The 21,067-nt window shown below is 35.1% G+C and overlaps 3 protein-coding genes across 3 annotated transcripts; 2 read left to right on the top strand and 1 right to left on the bottom strand.

Annotated features, from left to right (window-relative positions):
• The first annotated feature begins 990 nt into the window (after window positions 1-990).
• LOC129222563 (uncharacterized) lies at window positions 991-2,493 on the top strand. The gene has a single exon (XM_054857078.1). The coding sequence runs from the start codon at window positions 991-993 to the stop codon at window positions 2,491-2,493; it is 1,503 nt and encodes a 500-aa protein (XP_054713053.1).
• A 126-nt stretch (window positions 2,494-2,619) lies between these two features.
• Window positions 2,620-3,651, top strand: LOC129222564 (uncharacterized). Its single transcript, XM_054857079.1, has one exon. It carries the CDS (start codon window positions 2,620-2,622, stop codon window positions 3,649-3,651), a length of 1,032 nt encoding a protein of 343 aa, XP_054713054.1.
• Window positions 3,652-5,591: 1,940 nt separating this feature from the next.
• Window positions 5,592-6,338, bottom strand: LOC129222566 (uncharacterized). Its single transcript, XM_054857080.1, has one exon. It carries the CDS (start codon window positions 6,336-6,338, stop codon window positions 5,592-5,594), a length of 747 nt encoding a protein of 248 aa, XP_054713055.1.
• Window positions 6,339-21,067: the final 14,729 nt, after the last annotated feature.

Genomic DNA, 21,067 nt, shown 5'->3' on the forward strand with positions numbered 1-21,067 from the left:
CATGGATAGATGGAAATAGATATTTTTAGTCTTAAAAACTATTAATATAGTCGACGTTCATTATAGCGGTCACTGTCGTCCTAACAAAATCTCACTACAGCTAAAAGTGGCTATAACGTAAATACACAACCTATTGCATGTTATTTATTTATTTTTAAAAATACTGGAATAACTTTTACAGGTTTTGTTTCAACCAAACTACAATCACTTATTCATTTTCAGTTTAGTGCACCACACTACTTGGGCATGATACAATATGCCACCAATCATGAGATACAACTTAAGCTCAAACTTGTTTTAAAGTTGTCGTTTCTCTGGAAAAACTTTCTATTTGTTAAGTTTGATAGTGGTTCAAAACTTTAACACACATAAGTAAAGCGTGGTGCCTGATGTGGCGAGCCTTTACTTTTATATTCGTCTGTTAAGAGTTTGCCCGTGTGGCAACAGCTGATGTATTTTGGGGAGAACAGTTTAAAAATAAATGATGGTAGTGGAACAATAAATATTGTTGTGTGGAAAATTATTGAATAAAGTAGTACTAACCTGTCATTTATATAAGGACACAACATTTTGGTGACCGAGGACGTGATCCGATGACACAGGTTATTGAAATAATATATAATAGAGACAAACCGTCTAGAAATAGTAAAATGGAAGAAGCTATCAGGAAACGGAAATCATTACGGATGACTTTTACAAAAACTGTAGGATGCCTATTCAACGAATTAGGTAAAGAAATGCCTGATGGTAAAAATATTAAAGTTCAATGCGCTACGTTAGAAAGAGTTCATGATAAAATAAAGGAATGTGATGAATTAATTTTGAACGAAACGGGAACAGATAAAGAACTTGAAACGGAATATAAAAAAATTGAAGAATATAATCAAAAAAATGGATGCGGCGAGAACGGAATGGGAAACTTATTTCAGTAATCAAGTTTTGGCGGTTGGTGCGGGTTCGGTCGTTTCTTCGCCAAACACAAAATGTAGAATGCGTCTTCCAAAAATTGAACTGTCACATTTTAGCGGAGACCTGAAGGATTACTTAGGTTTTTGGAGTCAGTTCCAAAGAATACATAGCGACAGTGAGCTAGCTGAAGAAGACAAATTCCAGTATTTGCTACAGTGCATTTCACCGGGTAGCCGAGCTCGTGAAGTCATTGAAAGTTTTCCGCCTACAGTGGAAAACTATGGAAAGGCTATCGACGCACTGAAAAGTAGATTTGGAAGAGAAGAGTTGTTAATCGAATACTATGTCCGTGAATTATTGTATCTTGTAGTGAAAAATGCGACAGAAAAGAGAAGAAATTTTGATGTTGCAAAATTATATGACAAGTTAGAGTCCCATCTCAGATCGTTGGAATCGTTAGGCTTGACAAGTGAGAAGTATGAATCAATTATGTTTCCCCTAGTAGAATCTTGCATTCCCGAGGATGTGCTGAGAGTTTTGCTGCGGAATCCAACACAGGCATATGAAGAAAATGAAGCTTCTGGTAGTTATGGAAGCAAGCTAAGGAATTTGCTCTCATTTTTGAAACGCGAGGTAGAGGGGGAAGAGCGGTTACAACTAGCTAGAAATGGATTCGATGGAACCCGTGAACGGTGGAAGTTAAAAAAAGCGCAAAACGACGAAGAGGTCATTCCTACCGCCAGCACTCTGGTTTCAAGTGACCAATCCAAAAGACAGTCGTCCTGGGACAAGTGCGTATTCTGCGACAAGATTCATGAGAGTAGAGATTGCTATCTCGCGCAAAGCTGGTCATTAGATAAGAAGAAAAAAGCGGTGGGCAATAAAAAAGCCTGCTATGTTTGTTTCAAGGCAAACCACAGGGCCAAAGAATGCAAATCAAAGGTCAAGTGCATGATGTGTTCCAAACGGCATCACACCATTATGTGTTTCGAGTTGCCAGTAAATAAAAGGGAGGAAACAGCGAGCGAACCAATTATTGATACGAGTAAGGTGTTGGTCGCCAAAGAGGGTAATGAAGTTCTTCTACAGAATACCCTTGTAAATATTGAGGCCAACGGAAAAAGGAAGCTGGTGAGAGCTCTTCTAGATAGTGGCTCACAAAATTCTCACATATTGAAGATAACTGTAGTAGAAATGGGTCTTAAACCTATGGCAAGAAGAAATTTAGCCCACTCCGTTTTCGGCGGTGGAACAACAAGTGTGAAAGACCATGGCCGTTACAAAATCACTCTTAAACCTCTAAATGGAACGTTTTATCTGGATATACAAGTTTTGGATCAGCAGACTATATGTGGAGAAGTTCCGAGGCTTAAAAGAGGACCTTGGGATGTAGAATTATCTAAGAAAAAGATATGGATTACGGACTCTGGAAAAGGACTGCCGGACATAGAGTTATTAATTGGAGCGGACTTTTGTGGAGAGTTATTCACTGGAAAGATGGAGCATCTTCAATGTGGATTAATTGCTTGTGAAACCCACTTAGGCTTGGCTAGTAACGGGAAAGGTTCGTGGATCTACTTTTGATGATGCTTCTGCATTTCTCACCACATCATTGTTTTTGCTTCGGTGACTGATCTGTGGAACTTAGAAACGATAGATATTAGGGATGCTATTGAAACGAAATCGAAAGCCGAAGAAAGACAAACTGTTATGAAGCACTTTGTAGAAACCGTGAAGAAGGATTCGAAGGGGCGCTACGTAGTCAGATTGCCATGGCTGGAAAACAAAGAAGTTTTAGCTGAAAACAAAGAAATTGCTGAGAAAAGATGCCTTATCACTACGCAGAAACTTATTAAAGAAGGTCGTTTTGCTGATTATGACAATGTGTTTAAGGAATGGCTCAACGAAAATATCATTGAAGAAGTACCTACAGATGAACTAAAAAATGACGCACATTACTTACCTCACAGAGGCGTGTTTAAGAAAGATTCCACCACGAATGTGCGTCCTGTGTTTGATGCATCTTGCAAATCAAAGAACTCCTTTTCTCTAAATCAATGCTTAGAAAAGGGGCCTAATTTGATAGAGGAAGTTCCTCCATTATTGATGAGGTTCCGGAAAAGAGAAATTGGAGTTGTTTCAGATATCAGAAAAGCTTTCTTACAGATATCTGTAGCTGAGGAGGACCAAGACTACTTACGATTCTTGTGGTGGGAGGATTATCCAGGAAGAAAATTTAAAGTATACCGTCATCGACGTGTAGTATTTGAACTAACTAGCAGTCCGTTTCTTCTAATAGCTGTTTTGAAATTGGTGTTGGATGAGAATAAACTTCGTTTTCCAGAAACTGTAAGAAAATTAGAGAAATCCTTTTACGTAGATAATTGTATCACCTCCGTATCCGACGAGGAGGAACTCATGAAATTTATTCGAAAAGACAAAGAGATGTTATCTAACAGCTGTTTCGATTTAAGGGGTTGGGAACATACCTCTATAACACTTACAAACGATATGGTAAAACCTATACCTGTTCTTGGTCTATTGTGGGATAATCATGCAGACGTTCTATTTTGCAATGTAGAAAATATTAATTTGAAAGGAGAATTTATCACCAGAAGAGATATACTTTCTGCAGTACATAGAATTTTTGATCCGATAGGTGTGTTGTGTCCAGTGACCGTCCGTTTGAAACTTATTGTACAGGAAAGTTGGACACTAAAGTTTGGATGGGATGAAATATGACCAGTGGATCTTTGGAAAAAATTTGAAAATTGCATAGAAGACTTAAAGAGCCTGTCAAAAGTTAAAATTCCTAGATATATTCATTGCTCTGTTCCTAAAGAAAATTAAAGCCTGCAGGTTTTTTGTGATGCGAGTAAATCAGCCTACAGCACTGTTATATTTCTTAGAAGTGTGGTCGATAATGAAGTCAAGCTGAGTTTCATTCAAGCCAAGAGTAGGGTGGCGCCTTTGCAAAAATCCACCATTCCGAGATTAGAGTTGATGGCCTGTTGCATAGGTGTTCGCCTTAATACTGCAGTAAGAGAAGCATTAAACTTGCCTGATGTCCGCTCCATTAAAATTTTAAGGGGGTTGCTTGCAGGGGTATTCTTTTTTCGTCTGGAGGGAGAGTGGCTTTTGTTTTTGTGAGGCCTTCTAGGTTTTGGAGGGGGGGGGGGTAGCACTATCGTTCCGTATGGCCAACGGAAGAAGGAAGCTGGTGAGAGCTCTTCTAGAAAGTGACTCACAAAATTCTCACATATTAAAGAGAACTGTAGTAGAAATGGGTCTTAAACCTATGGCAAGAAGAAATTTAGCCCACTCCGTTTTCGGCGGTGGAACAACAAGTGTGAAAGACCATGGCCTTTGCAAAAATCCACCATTCCCAGATTAGAGTTGATGGCCTGTTGCATAGGAGTTCGCCTTAATACTGCAGTAAGAGAAGCATTAAACTTGCCTGATGTCCGAAATATTTATTGGACTGATTCTTCAACAGCTTTACATTGGATACGAGTGGATAACCGATGGGGAACGCTCGTATAAGAAAGTTTTCGTCAATAGAAGATTGGAGACACGTCCCAAGTGATAAGAATGCAGCAGACCTACCCTCAAGAGAATGCTCTATCAAATCGTTCATTAAAGGTAAATGGTGGGAGGGACCAGAGTGGCTTAAAAACTCCAAAGAAGACTGGTTTTTTCCTGAAGATCCAGTAGATAGAGAGTTAATCTTAGGAGAAAGAAAGAAGACCTTAATCCTTCTAGATACCTCCGTAACTGATAGTAATGAGTTTTTAGAACGTTTTTCTAGCTACTCAAAAATCGTTAAAATATTAGCTTGGATACGGAGGTTTATCAATAATTGTCTGAAGTCTAATCTGAAGATTGTAGGCGAACTAAGAGTCGGTGAACAGGAGGCCGCGGAGAAGAAACTCCTATTGATTGTCCAAAAAGAAACCTTTAAAGAAGGAGAATCTCAAGGCCCGTTGAAAACTCTCTGTACGTTCATAGATGACGAAGGACTTATTAGACTCAAAACGAAAATCACGAGAAGAAAAGATGATGAAGAGTTTTTATGCCCTATTGTGTTGCCTTCAAATCACAGTGTAGTACAGAAGCTGATACAAGAGCGTCATTTACAGATGATGCACGCAGGAGCTCATTCCGTATTGTGTTGCATTAGGCAGAACTTCTGGATTCTAAAGGGGAGGAAAACCGTGCAGCGTGTGATAGCACACTGTGTTCGATGTAGGAGGCATGCTGCACAAGGAGTACAGTCCATACCAATACCTCTGTCAGAAGATCAAAATGTTGTGTCCTTATATAAATGACAGGTTAGTACTACTTTATTCAATAATTTTCCACACAACAATATTTATTGTTCCACTACCATCATTTATTTTTAAACTGTTCTCGACAAAATACATCAGCTGTTGCCACACGGGCAAACTCTTAACAGACGAATATAAAAGTAAAGGCTCGCCACATCCTCCCACCTTTTGATTTTTTTTTATTTCATACCTGATAGATAAAAATCAAAAAAACTCATTAAAAATTAAACAGTTTCATGTTACCAACTTCAACCTCAAAATAAAATTAAAGTCTCTAAGCAGTTAATCTTACTGTTATATCATAGGTATTATAACTACACACACGTGAAAACAAATTTAACTATAAATTTTCTGTTAAATGTCAAAAATCTTTGGTGGCACAACTTTTCTGCCATATCTGCTGGTAACACATTTAGGTACAGTTTTAATATCGTCCTTTTCAGTCTCAATACTATCGTTGTCAGGCACATGTAAAATCTTAGAAACAGTTTTTTCTAGTGTAGCCTTGTTACTTTTCACCAGCTCATCGTCATAAGCAATCTCCATAGGACACAATTCCTGCACTGGTCTGGTTAATTCTCCCATTTCAGTTTTTAACTTCACCACTCTAACAAAATCACCCTGTCCAGGAAATACGTCTATAACGCGTCCTAGAGGCCAATCCAATCTCTTTCTGTTGTCACATTTCACAATAACGATATCACCAACTTTGATTTCTCGTATGAGATGTTTATTACGTACAGGCGATTGAACCAGAAGTCCGAGGTATTCGTCCCTGAAACTCCTCCGGAATTCATTACGTAATCGCTGTTGATACCTTAGCCTTCTTGATAGATTAGTTGTGTCTAAATGATCCAAATCAGGCACTCCCACCGTCCTAATATCCTGAATAAACATAGATGGTGTAAGTGGCACTAAATACTGTGGATCCTCGGATAAATACGTTAATGATCTTGCATTAATGACCGCTTCCACGTCACACAAAATCGTGAGCATCTCTTCATACTCGATAGAAGCTTTTCCCAACACTCTTCGCAATAGATCCTTTACTGTGCGAACAATCCTCCCCACCAGGGAGCTGACGGCGGGTTGAATTTCCATTTTATTCTAGATATAGATGCATCATGAATGATTCGGGACCAATCTATTTTCTTCATAAGATTTTCAGTCCCTACAAAATTGCTTCCGTTATCGCTGTATATTAGTTTAGGCCGACCACGTCTGGCGATAAATCTTCTCAGTCCCATCACAAACCAGTTAGTCGATAGGCTTTGTATTATTTCGAGGTGTACGGCGCGATACACCGCGCACGTAAACAGTAGAATCCAAACTTAAGTACCATTTTTCAAGTGTAGTAGTCCTGCTTCATCTATGCCAACAACTTCGAAAGCCAAAGCATCTCTGATTCTATCTTCTGGCAGAGGTATTGGTATGGACTGTACTCCTTGTGCAGCATGTCTCCTACATCGAGCACAGTGTGCCATCACACGCTGCACGGTTTTCCTCCCCTTTAGAATCCAGAAGTTCTGCCTAATGCAACACAATACGGACTGTGCTCCTGCGTGCATCATCTGTAAATGGCGCTCTTGTATCAGCTTCTGTACTACACTGTGATTTGAAGGCAACACAATAGGGCATAAAAACTCTTCATCATCTTTTCTTCTCGTGATTTTCGTTTTGAGTCTAATAAGTCCTTCGTCATCTATGAACGTACAGAGAGTTTTCAACGACTCTTGAGATTCTCCTTCTTTAAAGGTTTCTTTTTGGACAATCAATAGGAGTTTCTTCTCCGCGGCCTCCTGCTCACCGACTCCCAGTTCACCTACAATCTTCAGATTAGACTTCAGACAATTATTGATAAACCTCCGTATCCAAGCTAATATTTTAACGATTTCTGAGTAGCTACAAAGACGTTCTAAAAACTCATTACTATCAGTTACGGAGGTATCTAGAAGGATTAAGGTCTTCTTTCTTTCTCCTAAGATTAACTCTCTATCTACTGGATCTTCAGGAAAAACCAGTCTTCTTTGGAGTTTTTAAGCCACTCTGGTCCCTCCCACCATTTACCTTTAATGAACGATTTGATAGAGCATTCTCTTGAGGGTAGGTCTGCTGCATTCTTATCACTTGGGACGTGTCTCCAATCTTCTATTGACGAAAACTTTCTTATACGAACGTTCCCCATCGGTTATCCACTCGTATCCAATGTAAAGCTGTTGAAGAATCAGTCCAATAAATATTTCGGACATCAGGCAAGTTTAATGCTTCTCTTACTGCAGTATTAAGGCGAACTCCTATGCAACAGGCCATCAACTCTAATCTGGGAATGGTGGATTTTTGCAAAGGCCATGGTCTTTCACACTTGTTGTTCCACCGCCGAAAACGGAGTGGGCTAAATTTCTTCTTGCCATAGGTTTAAGACCCATTTCTACTACAGTTCTCTTTAATATGTGAGAATTTTGTGAACCACTTTCTAGAAGAGCTCTCACCAGCTTCCTTCTTCCGTTGGCCGTACGGTACGATAGTGCTACCCCCCCCCCCTCTAGTACCTAGAAGGCCTCACAAAAACAAAAGCCACTCTCCCCCCAGACGAAAAAAGAATACCCCTGCAAGCAACCCCCTTAAAATGTTAATGGAGCAGTCTGTGCCACGACTCCCCCCCCCCCCCGGTAGATACCCTTGAGTAAAGAATTTACTTATAACATCTTTCGTGCCTTTTGTCCAAAAATAACAAAACATTGCAAGGCGCTGTTGTCAGGTGTAGATGTTAAATTCGTGCCGTACATTCCAGTTTCGAAAGAAACTCGCTAAATTTGGCGAATTTACTTAAAATTTCGGCAAACTTTAAGGCCTCATATTTCGAAAACGGGGCCACGAGTACTATGCTCTTCGAAATGCTACCAGTTTTTTTTTTCGAATTTCCTTGATCGTGAGGTTTAATGCTTAGAAGAACAATCGTGCTTCCTATGTTCCATGCAGGCGTGGATCTTCGTACCCATAGACTGTGCAGTTTGGGAGGGGGGGGGGTCTCACAGCCTAAAAGGTCCCAAAGTCTCGATGAAATAGACAAAAAATTTGGAAAAAAAAAAAACAAAAAAACTAGCACTAAGTAAAACTAGCTTATAACGCTGCTTTAACTAGCTTTAAACTAAACTAGCTTATTAACGTTGAAAATGTATCCTGCTGGCCTCTAGGAGAAGCCCTACAAACTTTGTTGCAGGAAATTTATAGATCCGGTCCTCGATCCATGTTCAATGCCGCGGACAGCAGTCACATTTTTTTTAAGTTGCAGAGAAAAACTTGACGCTGTAAAGGAAAAGTAAATACAGTTTTGAAATCGCCACGCCTAATTAATCATAAAACAGCTCAAAAACTAAACTCAAAAAAAATATTTTCCAAATTGTTCCCCAGTGTAATTGTTCAAAGATTGAAAAAAAAAAAATCGAAACGTTTTTAAAATCATTATGGATCATGCAAATGCATGGCTATCATGATTTCTTCACACCATAATTCTTCTATATACGACCCTATTAATAAACTTAATAAACTGCTCAAGCTACTGCAAAGTTTGACGATTGAAAAAAAAATCAATTAGTTTGATAGAAGAAAACAAACCTTACTAGCAGAAGCATTCAAGAAAGTTGTTTTAAAAAGGGGTGATACCATTTCTTATTCTTAAATCAAGACGCCCACATTATGCAATGTCATCAATAAGTATAGATTTTAGTGTAGAGTTTATTGGAATATATAAAGTATTTTAGAAAAATATCACTGCATTTTTAAGTCTTTACTAAACTATATTTAAATGTCATTGGTTTTTGCCATCATGTGAAGCTTTTCTATGATCGTTTTTCTTAGTGATTTTGATTAATGAAATCGGTAGGTACATGATGAAATATGAAATCAACAAAAAGCAAGAAAAGTAGTTGTGATGGATTCTTATCAATCTGCTGAGGGGGGAAAGGAACGTGAGCCGTACCACTTGATGATTTCCATACAACCCATACTTTTAGACATTCTTCATTTCCGTTCGGGTGTATAATACATTTGTATGTATACATTGATTTTTGTACACTTTTTTATGTCTTTGTAAATAATTTTTGTATTTCCATTAAACTGCCTCGTTAAGATTGTGTAAAACATGTAACATACACTTTAATTTTCAAAATACTGGTTTTGTTTTATGATTTTTTTCTTTTTATGGATCTTTTAAAAACGCAAAGGGGGGGGGGACTTTAAACCAAAATTAAAGTTATTTTTAATATGAAACTACGTACTAAAGGCATACATATATTAGTCTAGATCTATTTTTATCAAATAACCTTGAAAAAAAAATCAAATCACGTAACTTTTTTATGTTTTTTAAATCTTGTGATATTCTTTAGAAGCACTTTTTGCAATTACCTTTACACGAATCTTTACCTAAAGCAATGTCTTGAAATTCTTTATCGTAAATCAAAAGTATTTGATAAAGGGTATTAAGTTTTTTTTTCCTGTTTTTGAAGGATGAAATGCAGTACTTACACTTTGTAACAACTACGTATTTCTGATGCGATAATATACTAATAAAAGTGTTTTCTATCCTATCCCCTTATGAGATAAAAGTTCTTTCGACTTCTTTGAAAGTCTTGCTTATGTGTTGAGACTTCTTTTTTCTCGTCTTTCTGGAGAAGAGAGAGAGAAGGATTTTTCCAGCTAAAGACGGGTGGGGGGATTGTTGGGAAATAAAACTTCCACCTATTTCAGAAAATAAACTGATGCTTAAAACTTCTTTTCTTTGTTTAATGTCTTTTATTTTCATTTCTTTAAAGTAAATGGGGAAACATTAAAACAAGTGTATTGTAAAAATAATTTCATTTATTGCCGTTATACATTTAAATACATTTGAGATATTTTAGCAAAATACATTAAAACGGAAATATATTTGTAAGTGATTGTATCCCTTTATGATTTATTTTCTTAGCTATTCACAGGTAAGCGAAAACGGCGTTGCTTCCTAAGGTTACTTATGTTCACCAGAAAAAAAAGAACCCCTTAATTTAAGTCAATAATGTAGCTAGGTGTGATGCTTGAGAGAACATGTTAAGCAGAAACATCGTAAGGGAAACACATAAGCAGTTTCAATCACGTAACTGAACAACAAAAGGAACCAAACTTTTGATATTAAAATTTGAATGACAATGCATTCAAATACATTTTATAAAATTTAATATATTTTTTGGAACTAAATATGTCAAATGCATATGTTTAATTCCATCTCTGAAAATTGTAGGTTTAATAACAAAATATTTCAAATCAACTACGCTAAACAAGTTTAAAAATAATATCAAATTAAAACAACTGCGGTACAGCTGCAGTGTACCTACAACCCGGTTACAACGGCCCGGTATCAAAGGCAAAGTTTGGGTTATAAGCAGTAAGTTAATTCACTTAAGCCATTACTAAGGCAGAACTGCTTGCAGTTTACCGACAGACCGGTTATTTTTTCAGAGACTATAGTTTCATCATTCTTTTTGACTTATCCGTCATAGTCAATTGACGAGTTGAACCGCATCACTGTTGCGGACTCTCACTGATGAGCTAAATTTATCTTAACAACCAGTTTGTTGCCATTTCCAGCTTCAATGAGCTGACATCTGCTTTCAGCTCGGTTATTGAGTTTTTCAGATTGACGAGTCCTGACGAGTTCGTAACAATGACTAAACTGCAGTCTTTGAACGTCATTAAATGGTTGTAGGTACACGGCATGTAGTTCAACCTTTGCCCAGGCTCATGGCTGGCAGTTCACTTCTTTTTTCTAGAAATGGTTCTATATGGTGATTTAAAACGCCTACTGATTATAAGCGCTTGCCTTGTCAAAAGGTCAGAGAAGTCTGAATACGACAAGAAGGTCCGTGTTCGAATCCCGGCTCGGGCATGGACGTACTTTCTCTCTCCTGTCCTTGTCCTTTCTTTGTGTGAATGTGTTGTTAGGCTGTGAATGGTTGCCTACCCTACAAACGGGTGCTTTGGCTCCAGTCTTTGAACGTCATAAAACGGTTATAGGTACACTGCATGTAGTTCAACCTTTGCCCTGGCTCATGGCTGGCAGTTCACTTCTTTTATCAAGAAATGGTTCTATATCGTGATTTAAAAACGCGCACTGATTATAAGCGCCTGTCTTGTGTAGAGGTCAAAGAAGTCTGACTGCGACAAGAAGGTCCGTGTTCGAATCCCTGTTCCTGCATGGACGTTTTTCCTCTCTCGTGTCTTTGTCCTTTCTTTGTGTGAATGTAGTGTTATGCTGTGAATGGTTGCCTACCCTACAAACAGGTCCTTATGGCATGTATGTACTATAGAAGTAGGACTTCACACCAAATTATGGTACAGTTGGAGGAAAAGTGATGCAGCGCACCTCAAATTGACAGCCTAGCTGGCACACGACAACAACAATTGATTATAAGCAAATATGTATACTGAACTTTTTCTTTTAACTTACTATCTATTTTACTTTAAGTTTTGAAAAACAAAAAGTATCCTAACATACGGTTATATTTTCACAAGAAAAATACTTATTTTTTTAGTCGCAACAAAGAAAAGTTAATAATTTATCCATGCTACATCTCAATGTTTGACTTAAGTGGGTCAAATATGGCCACTCAATAGAACCATAAGCGTAAGACCAACTTTGGGCCAAAGTCTTAACGCGGAGTTGAAGGCAAAACTATTCACAAAGCACTATAAGACTAAAAATAAATGAAAACATGTTTAATATCAGTAAAACGTATTAAACCACATTTGATAAACTCAAAAGCATTATCCAAATTGCCATGTGTACTCCTAAAGAAAGACAAAGAGAGATTTGCCGTCACAAGTTGATATTTTCGGTTTTTGGTCGATATTTTGCACAAAATTTGTGCATATACTTAGAGCATATGCACATAATAATATTATCCATCAGATATTCTGGCGTCCTATTACAAGGACACCGAAATGTTGAAAAATAAAAACAATTTAATAGAAAAATGAAAATACCTTTAATTTTGAATAACGGAATTACTAATTAAATTTCTAAATGTTGATTTATTACTTAAAGCAAGAATTAGGAATAAAAATGAAACTCATCAATACGTCAGCTTTGATATGTAATGAAAATAATAAAATCAAATAAGATAGTTTCATCATCTATATTTTTTTCATGACGCATCTCCTCTTTAGGTATCTATTAATCTTAGATTTCCTAATTATGATTAGAAAGTAAGGCGTTTGCTTAATCAAATCAGGTATTTTTAATTTTACTTCTACATAATTCATACGTTGATGGATTTATATCATTAACATTAGTGTCTTTGATGATGAACTTCAAATTAAAATTTATGAAAAAATCTTTTTTCGCCATATTTTTTTTTTAATTGTGTGTTTGTGTCCATCAGGGATGTTCATGATAGGAACAAAAAAAAATACTAAATGTATTGTGGAATATTTTTTATTTCAATTCAGTCCATCGAAGTATTGAGTAGGTTTGTATGTTTTATATGATTGATTTTTTTTTTAAATTCCCGCAGTTTGGATTTCTAACCACAGTGACAAAAGCACCACTTATTAGTAAAAGCAAATAGCATTTTCATTTAACATACAACATGTTAACTGCAAAGGTAAATATTATCTTCGTATATAATTTCAGCAGCTAATGGATTAAATTCTAGTCCATCTATAGACACAAAGTACCTACAGAAATTAATTCATATTCAAATAGAGCAGAACATAATCAGGTGTCCAAATGATTTTCATCGGAATAGTAGCCATTTCCGCCTACAGGCACGGAATTGAATTCAGATAATGCATGAATACAGATAATGTTTCCTATTATTGCAAATTAATTCTGCATCTTTGGAGTTAAGGATAAAGTTACTGTCTAGTTTAAGTCCAATCAGAAAATAGTTTTTTTTTTAAAATTTATTTACAACGAGAAGGATGCACCATCCAGCGGGAGCGATAGATATAAGAAGGCTCTTGCGTGTTTACTAATTAATGATTACAATGGAAATTCATTATTTATTTTTTTAAAAACACGAGGTTCATGGTTTTAACTAAGAATTTAATTTTCGGCCGTCGTGTAGCTTTAGCGTCAAAACACTCAATGTATGTATGCATGTTTTTATTTATTATATATTATATGTATAGATGCATGGTGCAACAGAAAATAAGGAATAATTGTTCGGGTGTTAACCGGGTTAAACTTTTCCTTTGGAATTAAGTGCTATTACCCTTTTCTTGCTTTTCCAGTGCAGTATGTGTAGGATATTCATCCATCTGGATTTTATCGTCGAGAGTAATGTTCGGGAAATGGCTGTATTTGTAGGTTATATATATATATAAAAAAACAGATGAACTGTTTACTAATAAATTATTAGTTTTTAAGTGTTATTCATTTTAAATTTGAACTAGTTTAATCATGGTTTTATATTTCTACTAAGCACCTTATTAATTTACCCCGTCCCTCTTCTCGATCTGGTGATGACTGAATTGTTCGAAGAAAATACGTTTTATGTTATCAAAATATATTTAAATAGATAAAAAATTTTGATTTGAATATATGTTTCGGCATATATATAAGTGCAAGAGCGTTTATTTCTTCAAAACTCATTTTGGTTTTCTCTTTCTTTTTTTTTATACATTGTTAAACATAACGTTGATCAAAACACAAATAAACTATTTAAAAATTATTAAATTAAAAATAACTAAATGTTTTTTTTTTAACCAAGTACAGTCAAAAGTAGCCAGTATCACACTAATTCCCTTCCCCCTATCCTTTTATTATGATAAAGGGACTGGATTCTGCCATCTTATGAGCTGGCAGAGCAAATACTGTACTCAAGCTTCCAAATTCAATGAAAGCTATACTGCAATATTCAGCTAAACTAGCTATTTTGAGCTTCAGTTGCAGTCGAACTTGGGCCTATGCAATCAAATCGCAGTTACTTGAGCTTATATCCAGCGCGAATGGACCTTAAATGAAAATTATTTTTCCACCAGAGACCCACAAGGCCATCCACCAGAGTTGAATTACATATATTATCCGACAAGGCCATGCCGTTTGGTAGTAAGTTGAATTTCATATTTGTTGCTTGAATTAAATACAAATATTTTATTTGAGTTGAATTACATATATTATCCGATAAGTAAAATTGAACCAAAGCTTGTTTACATATGGGTTAACATACATTCCAAATTTCAACCAGAACGTAGTATTACTTCTTGAGATAGGGCACTCACAATGAAAAAAAAGAACGGGCGATTGCGCTTCTCCCTTTCTAGCTGTTGACACCAAAATAAAATCAGCTCTTATACCCACTAAGGGCTACTTGCCGATAAATTTTTCTTTCATTCCGTTCATTATTTCTTGAGATACAGCAGTCACAATTGACGACAGAAAACGTTCTATAGCTCAACCCCCGTTTGAGCTATTGACACCAAAAATGAATCAGTACCTGTTCCTGTTGATGGCAATATATGGACCAAATTTTGTTTGATTCCGCCAGTTACTTCCTGAGGAATAGCAAGCACGCGTAACTCAAAAAACGTCCCATTGCTCCACCCCCCTTGGAGGAATTCGCGCCAAAAACCAATGGGCACAAGTTCACATAGGGGCACATATGTGTACCAAATTTCGTTCGATTTCATGCGGTAGTTTTTGTTGTAGAGCGGCCACAAAAAACTGGTCACACACAGACGTGACACACACACATACGCACACACAGACAGACAGACATTTTCCAAAAATAGTCGAAATGGACTCAGCACACTTCAAAACGTTCGAATCCGTCAAAATTCGAAATTCGAAAATTTGCACGAATCCAATACTTTCTTCTATATATTAAATATAGAAGAAAGTAAAAATCAGAAAAACTCGTGATACCCGAACCCAGTGGAAATCATGAGGGTTTATTTGCGCACAACACTTAATACAAAATGAGAAAGTGTTCCATAGAAATCAGCAGCATGCTGTAAGCGATTACCAGACGGAGCGATATACAGTGTACTACTAGCTTCTATGAGGACTCTCCTTTAAAATACGCAATACATTTATGGTATTAGCACATTAGGATAAGGAAAATAGACAGAAATATATAATAAAACATGCTGTAGATGTATTCAGTAAATTATCGCCCATTAGCCAGGGCTAAAGCAAAAATAATGAAATACACCGCCAGCTCAGTCACTTCAAACCGAGGACTGCAGTTTCGTGCTAATTAGCACTCATCAGCCCGTCATAGGGAAGTGACTGAGCTGGAGATGGAAAACCTCATAAAAGAAGCCAAGAGTGCCAAACAAACTGGTAGCTAAAGTGGAATTAGCACAGACCAGACGAGTGACCGAAGCAATGGTTCAGTTCAACTCGAAGATTGAAGGCAAGGTACGATACATTCAGTAAATTATCGCCCATTAGCCAGGGATAAGACAAAAATACATAAAATACATCGCCAACTCAGTCATTTTCAGCCGAGGACTGCAGTTTCGTGCACGAAACTGCAGTCCTCGGCTGTAAATGACTGAGCTGTCGGTGTATTTCATGTATGCTTTAGATGCATTCGAAAAATCAAACCCAGTGGCACGACAGCCCATGGGAGTCAAGGCCAAACGTGAAACTCCCAGGTTTAAGTCCCCAAGCACGGTTGGTACTCATTTAATCGATCCACTGAACGGGTGAAAGGCTGAGTCGATCGTGCCAGACCCGGGAATTGAACCTGGGCCTGAGGCGTGAGAGAGCGAAGTGCCACTACTGAGCCTCTAGGCTTCTTAGATGCATTTAAGTAAACATTAAAATCATCATACATTAAAATCATCAACTTTTAGGAAAATGTGACTCATATTTCAAAATTCAAAGGCAAGCTTGTCTGGTTCGCAAATGCAAGTCTTAAGGTTTTGAAATTGCAATTTATGCTCCAAGATTGACTCAGCAAATATTTTCATCTCGCTCATTTTTCTTTCAAATTTTGTAGTGAAGACTTTTCGAGAAACTTTCACACTCGTGAAAATCAATAACGGAATTAAAGAAAGCCGAAGAGATTCAATTGTCATGTTCGCTTAATTTGCATATTCACATTCATTTTCACTTAAATTATGGTCAAATAAATTTTGGAATTGTGCTATTAAGCTCGATTAAGCAGCGTCGTCTATTTTTGAATGAATCATCAGTTTGATAAATGATGAGGTTGAAAATCCTTCGCCATGAGCTCACTTCGAAGTAATGTAGCAGAAAATGTAAATTTGAGCCCAATATTTATTCAGTTGCTTTAAACATCAGAATGTGACATAAGTTAACATTAGTTTAATAGATACGGTCATTAAAATGAACCTGATACTGAAGGTGATGATCTGATTTCTGTTTAGGGCGTTTCTTGGAAGATATACTCCTTTTATATACTTTTAAAACAAATGTTGGAAAAGTTGGAAAAAAAACGTATTTGTTTCAGACACATTAAATTTTAGATAACCAAATATGACAACCAATATTTTTTTTTTCAATTTTAAAAAGAAAAATTAAGATTTTTTTTTTTAATTTTCATGTAAAAATGTAAGTAAAAAAGACATGGGCTTCCTTTTAGGTTTTTAATTTACACAGTAAACCGAGAAAAAAACGAAGCCTAAACAATACGTGATCTTACAACACCTTCCTGTACCAGAAGCAATGATAATCCTATCGTAGCAACAAGTTTTACTTTTAATTTATTTTAAAAACCGTCATGATTTTATGATTAAATCTATCTTACTTTGGACTGTGGTGGAGCTATCTCAAAGTGTGAGGGAATTGTATGTTTTTAATATAACAAATTTAAGCAATAATACATCGGGGATTGAATTATGTTATGTTTCGTGATATATGTTAAAGATAAAATAACTCGAGAAAATATATTAAACGCAAGACTTGATGTTTCAATGAAAATAAGTATTAATGGAATTTTAGGAGCAACTTCAGTTGCTGATGAAACACCAATTTTTCATCATTTATCTCACAAGATTTTGCTACAAATTCTTCTGTAGAAGAACAATTGTAAAATAAACCTCAAACAAATCCCTTAAGCTTCTACAGTAAAAAATGTTCATTACGTCTTTATACTTTTCAATGTAGCGAACAGTTTTATCTTATTTCAAATAAATACCTAAAGATTTATTTTTATTTAGTGCTCAATTTTATCCTTTCACAGCGAGTAGCATTGTTATGTAGTGTAATTGAATTTAAACTGTAAATCAACCAATCCTATACATTGACATTTATTTGCTTTTTATTTTAAAGTTTTGTCTCGGAAAATCAATGACAATTGTTTCAAGTTGCTTTAACTTTACCTATAATGAAATATAGGATTTATTGGCATGAAAACTATTTTTATTGTTTTCGTCAAATGTAAAATTGGTTTTAGTTTGAAATCTCATACCGTTTTTGCTCAAAACTTAAATATAACTAAAGGGGCATGGTTTGTTTTGGACATACATTTTTAGTTTCTGTTTTATAATCAAGAGCTTTTACAATAAAAAAAAACTGTTTTATTGAACAAAGGGAGTATTTTGAATATTTGAAGTATTTGACTATATGAAGTAAACATTTCAATCCTTGTTCTTATAGTTCCTTAAAGGGATATCCTTTAATGTCACTTTAACTGTAACTATGAACCGCTACAGCATTTGCAAATAATTCCATTTTTTTTCTTACTTTTAAACAATGAGTTTTATATTCCATTTTTAACAATATTTGAGATTGTGAAAAATTTAATTTTGCTACCGAAGAATTTTTTTCTGAATAATTTGAAATATTTAAATCTATTATTCTTGAAAAGGAAATCAAAGATAAATTTCGAAAATATAATGTTTCTTTCAAATATATATGTTAGAATACTGCCATGTTTCGCTTTAAGGCTATTTTGAAAAACTGACAGGATTCAAATATCAAAGTCGTATTTTTTTAATTTAAACAAAGCAAATTCGGTTTAAAAAATAGCACAAAATGCTGATGTCAATACATATATCAACATTTAAACAGTTTTTAAACTGTTTTTGACCATTTGTTAATTATATATTACCGTTTCTTACACAAAGAGCTTAATTTTTACCGTATTTTTTTAAAAGTTGCATTATTCAACATAAAATACTGTTACGAGGCACAAAATCAATGGTTAATGGGAGATATATAAAAATGGAACAGTACGGAACATACAGTATGTAGAAATAATAAAGCCGTTTCTGCTCAAAACTTAAATATAACTGCAGGGTCATGGTTTGTTTTGGACAGACATTTTTAATTTCTGTTTTATAATCAAGAGCTTTTACAATAAAAAAACTGTTTTATTGAACAAAGCGACTATTTTGAATATTTGAAGTATTTGAGTATATGAAGTAAACATTTCAATCCTTGTACGTATTGTTCCTTAAAGGGATATCCTTTAATGTCACTTTAACTGTAACTATGAACCGCTTCAGCATTTGCAAATAATTCCATTTTTTTTTCCTTACTTTTGAACAATGAGTTTTGTATTCCATTTTTAACAATATTTTAGATTGTGAAAAATTTAATTTTGCTACCGAAGAATTTTTTTCTGAATAATTTGAAATATTTGAATCCATTATTCTTGAAAACGAAATCAAAGATAAAGTTTCGAAAATATAATGTTTCTTTCAAATATATGTGTTAGAATACTGCCATGTTTCGCTTTAAGGCTATTTTGAAAAACTGACAGGACTCAAATATCAAATTCGTATTTTTATAATTTAAACAAAGCAAATTCGGTTTAAAAAATAGCTCAAAATGCTGATGTCAATACATATATAGCGCAAAGATGTGCATTTTAGGATTGATTTGTACAGAAATAAAAATCATTACAATAATTTGATCCTTAACATGATTTTTTAAAAGTTTATACGATTAAGTACTAATTGCTTTCGAGGACCAACATATTTGTCATTTTAAGTATTGTACTTATAATGCTCTTCTATATAATTCTCTTGAAACAATCAAAATTTAAAGAAAGATTTATAACGTGTGCCGTAGAGCAACAGTAAGACATCTAATCCCAGGAATAATAGTCATATATATGTATATGTTGCTCTAAGGCGATGATTTGCTTAAACTATCAAGAGCAAAAACAAAAAGATCAATATCGCTAAAATCTGAAACTGAAGTAGTTATGTGAATCTAAAATAGATATGTTACACAAAAAATCGTCAATCAATAATTTCATCTTCAAAACCGCCCTAAAGTTTCACCAATAGTCCATGTTTCCTCAGACAATTCTATGATTTTTGGCCAGAAAAAATGGAAAAGAAAAATCGTTTTCCTAGCCTAATTTTTCCATACCCATTAGAACTATTCTTTTTAAAAAAAAAACAAATGAAAACCAATTTAAGTTGCCATTAAGTGGCTTGGAAATATTTTTTAGAATTTGTGCCATGCCAAGCGTTTAGTACAACTACTGATATTCTTCCACCGCTTGGATGTCCAGGAGAAGCTGAAGAAGTTAGCAGATATCAAGTTTTCAAGATCCAACATTTCTTAAAACAAACTTAAGAATCTCAATTTGCAATAGGAATAAAGAATAATACTGAAACCTTATGGACATACGTCAAATACACCGCCAGCTCAGTCATTTCCAGCCAAAGGCTGCAGTTTCGTGCTTATTAGCACTCATCAGCCCGGCATAAGAAAGTGACTGAGCTGGAGATGGAAAACCTCCCTAAGTGTTAAGGAAGCCAAAAGTGCGAAACAAACTGGTAGCTAATATAGAATTAGCAGACCAGACGACTGACCAAAGCAATGATTCGGTTCAACTCGAAAACTGAATGCATGGCATGGTATATTCAGTAATGATGACAGCTATAAAGGTGTACTGATAGTTGACAATAATTCTAAGTACATCAATTAAGTTTACTGTTTCAAACCAGTCAAAAACAATTACATTATATCGAAAAAAAATAACAAAATTCGATATGATCTCTTGAATTTTCGAGATACATATTTACAGAGTATCCGAATATTAAAATTTTAGTGGTTAAAAGCGTTAAAAGGTATTATATAAAGATAAGATTTCAAGATAACTACACGAGGAATTACTTTAACTTTTGAATGAAAAGGTTAACTTGTAATCTGAAAGTACTGCACAATAAAACACGTAACGAACCCTCCATGGGCTTCGCTTTTGATAAGTAATGTAGATTTAGTGGTCCACAGATAGTACATACTCTACTAGATAATACAACTTTGAGATATTCTTTACTCCAAAATACTTCATTATTATTATATATCACTTCAAACTTGACTTAAAGTTATCATTTGCGATGGTTTGGATGGAAAAGTAAAACACTTATCTGGAATTACAATAAAATGCCTGTGAGCATTAGAATATAATACGTCTTCGGAAAATAACAGAAGGGAGTTCATTAATTAATAACTTTCCCTGCAGAATTTGGAAACATATTACGAAAGGCAGAAAACACGGTAACAAGTTTCAAAAAGTTTGAAAATGTTCGAATAACAAACCCAATTTATTTCAGTTTCCAAGCAGAAATCATTTAGTATTCCTCTAAAGGAGCAAATATTGCAGGTAACAGATATTTAATAAAATACAAATACTTGAATGTGGTGCATTTTGAATTACTTTTCACATTATTTACGCGTTTCAACAAAGTTTTGTAATTATTTTTAGCGTTTTTTATTATACTGTTATTGAAAAGTTAATACTATAACACTCATTTATTGTAAAATATCTCTCATGTATGTTATGAATGAAAAAATTAGTTTTTTCGTGCAGCATTCACGAATACTGGAGCTAAGAAAAAAGCATCGTACATAGCAAATTTAA

This window comes from Uloborus diversus, chromosome 5, assembly GCF_026930045.1.
Source record: "Uloborus diversus isolate 005 chromosome 5, Udiv.v.3.1, whole genome shotgun sequence".
Lineage (NCBI taxonomy): Eukaryota > Metazoa > Arthropoda > Arachnida > Araneae > Uloboridae > Uloborus > Uloborus diversus.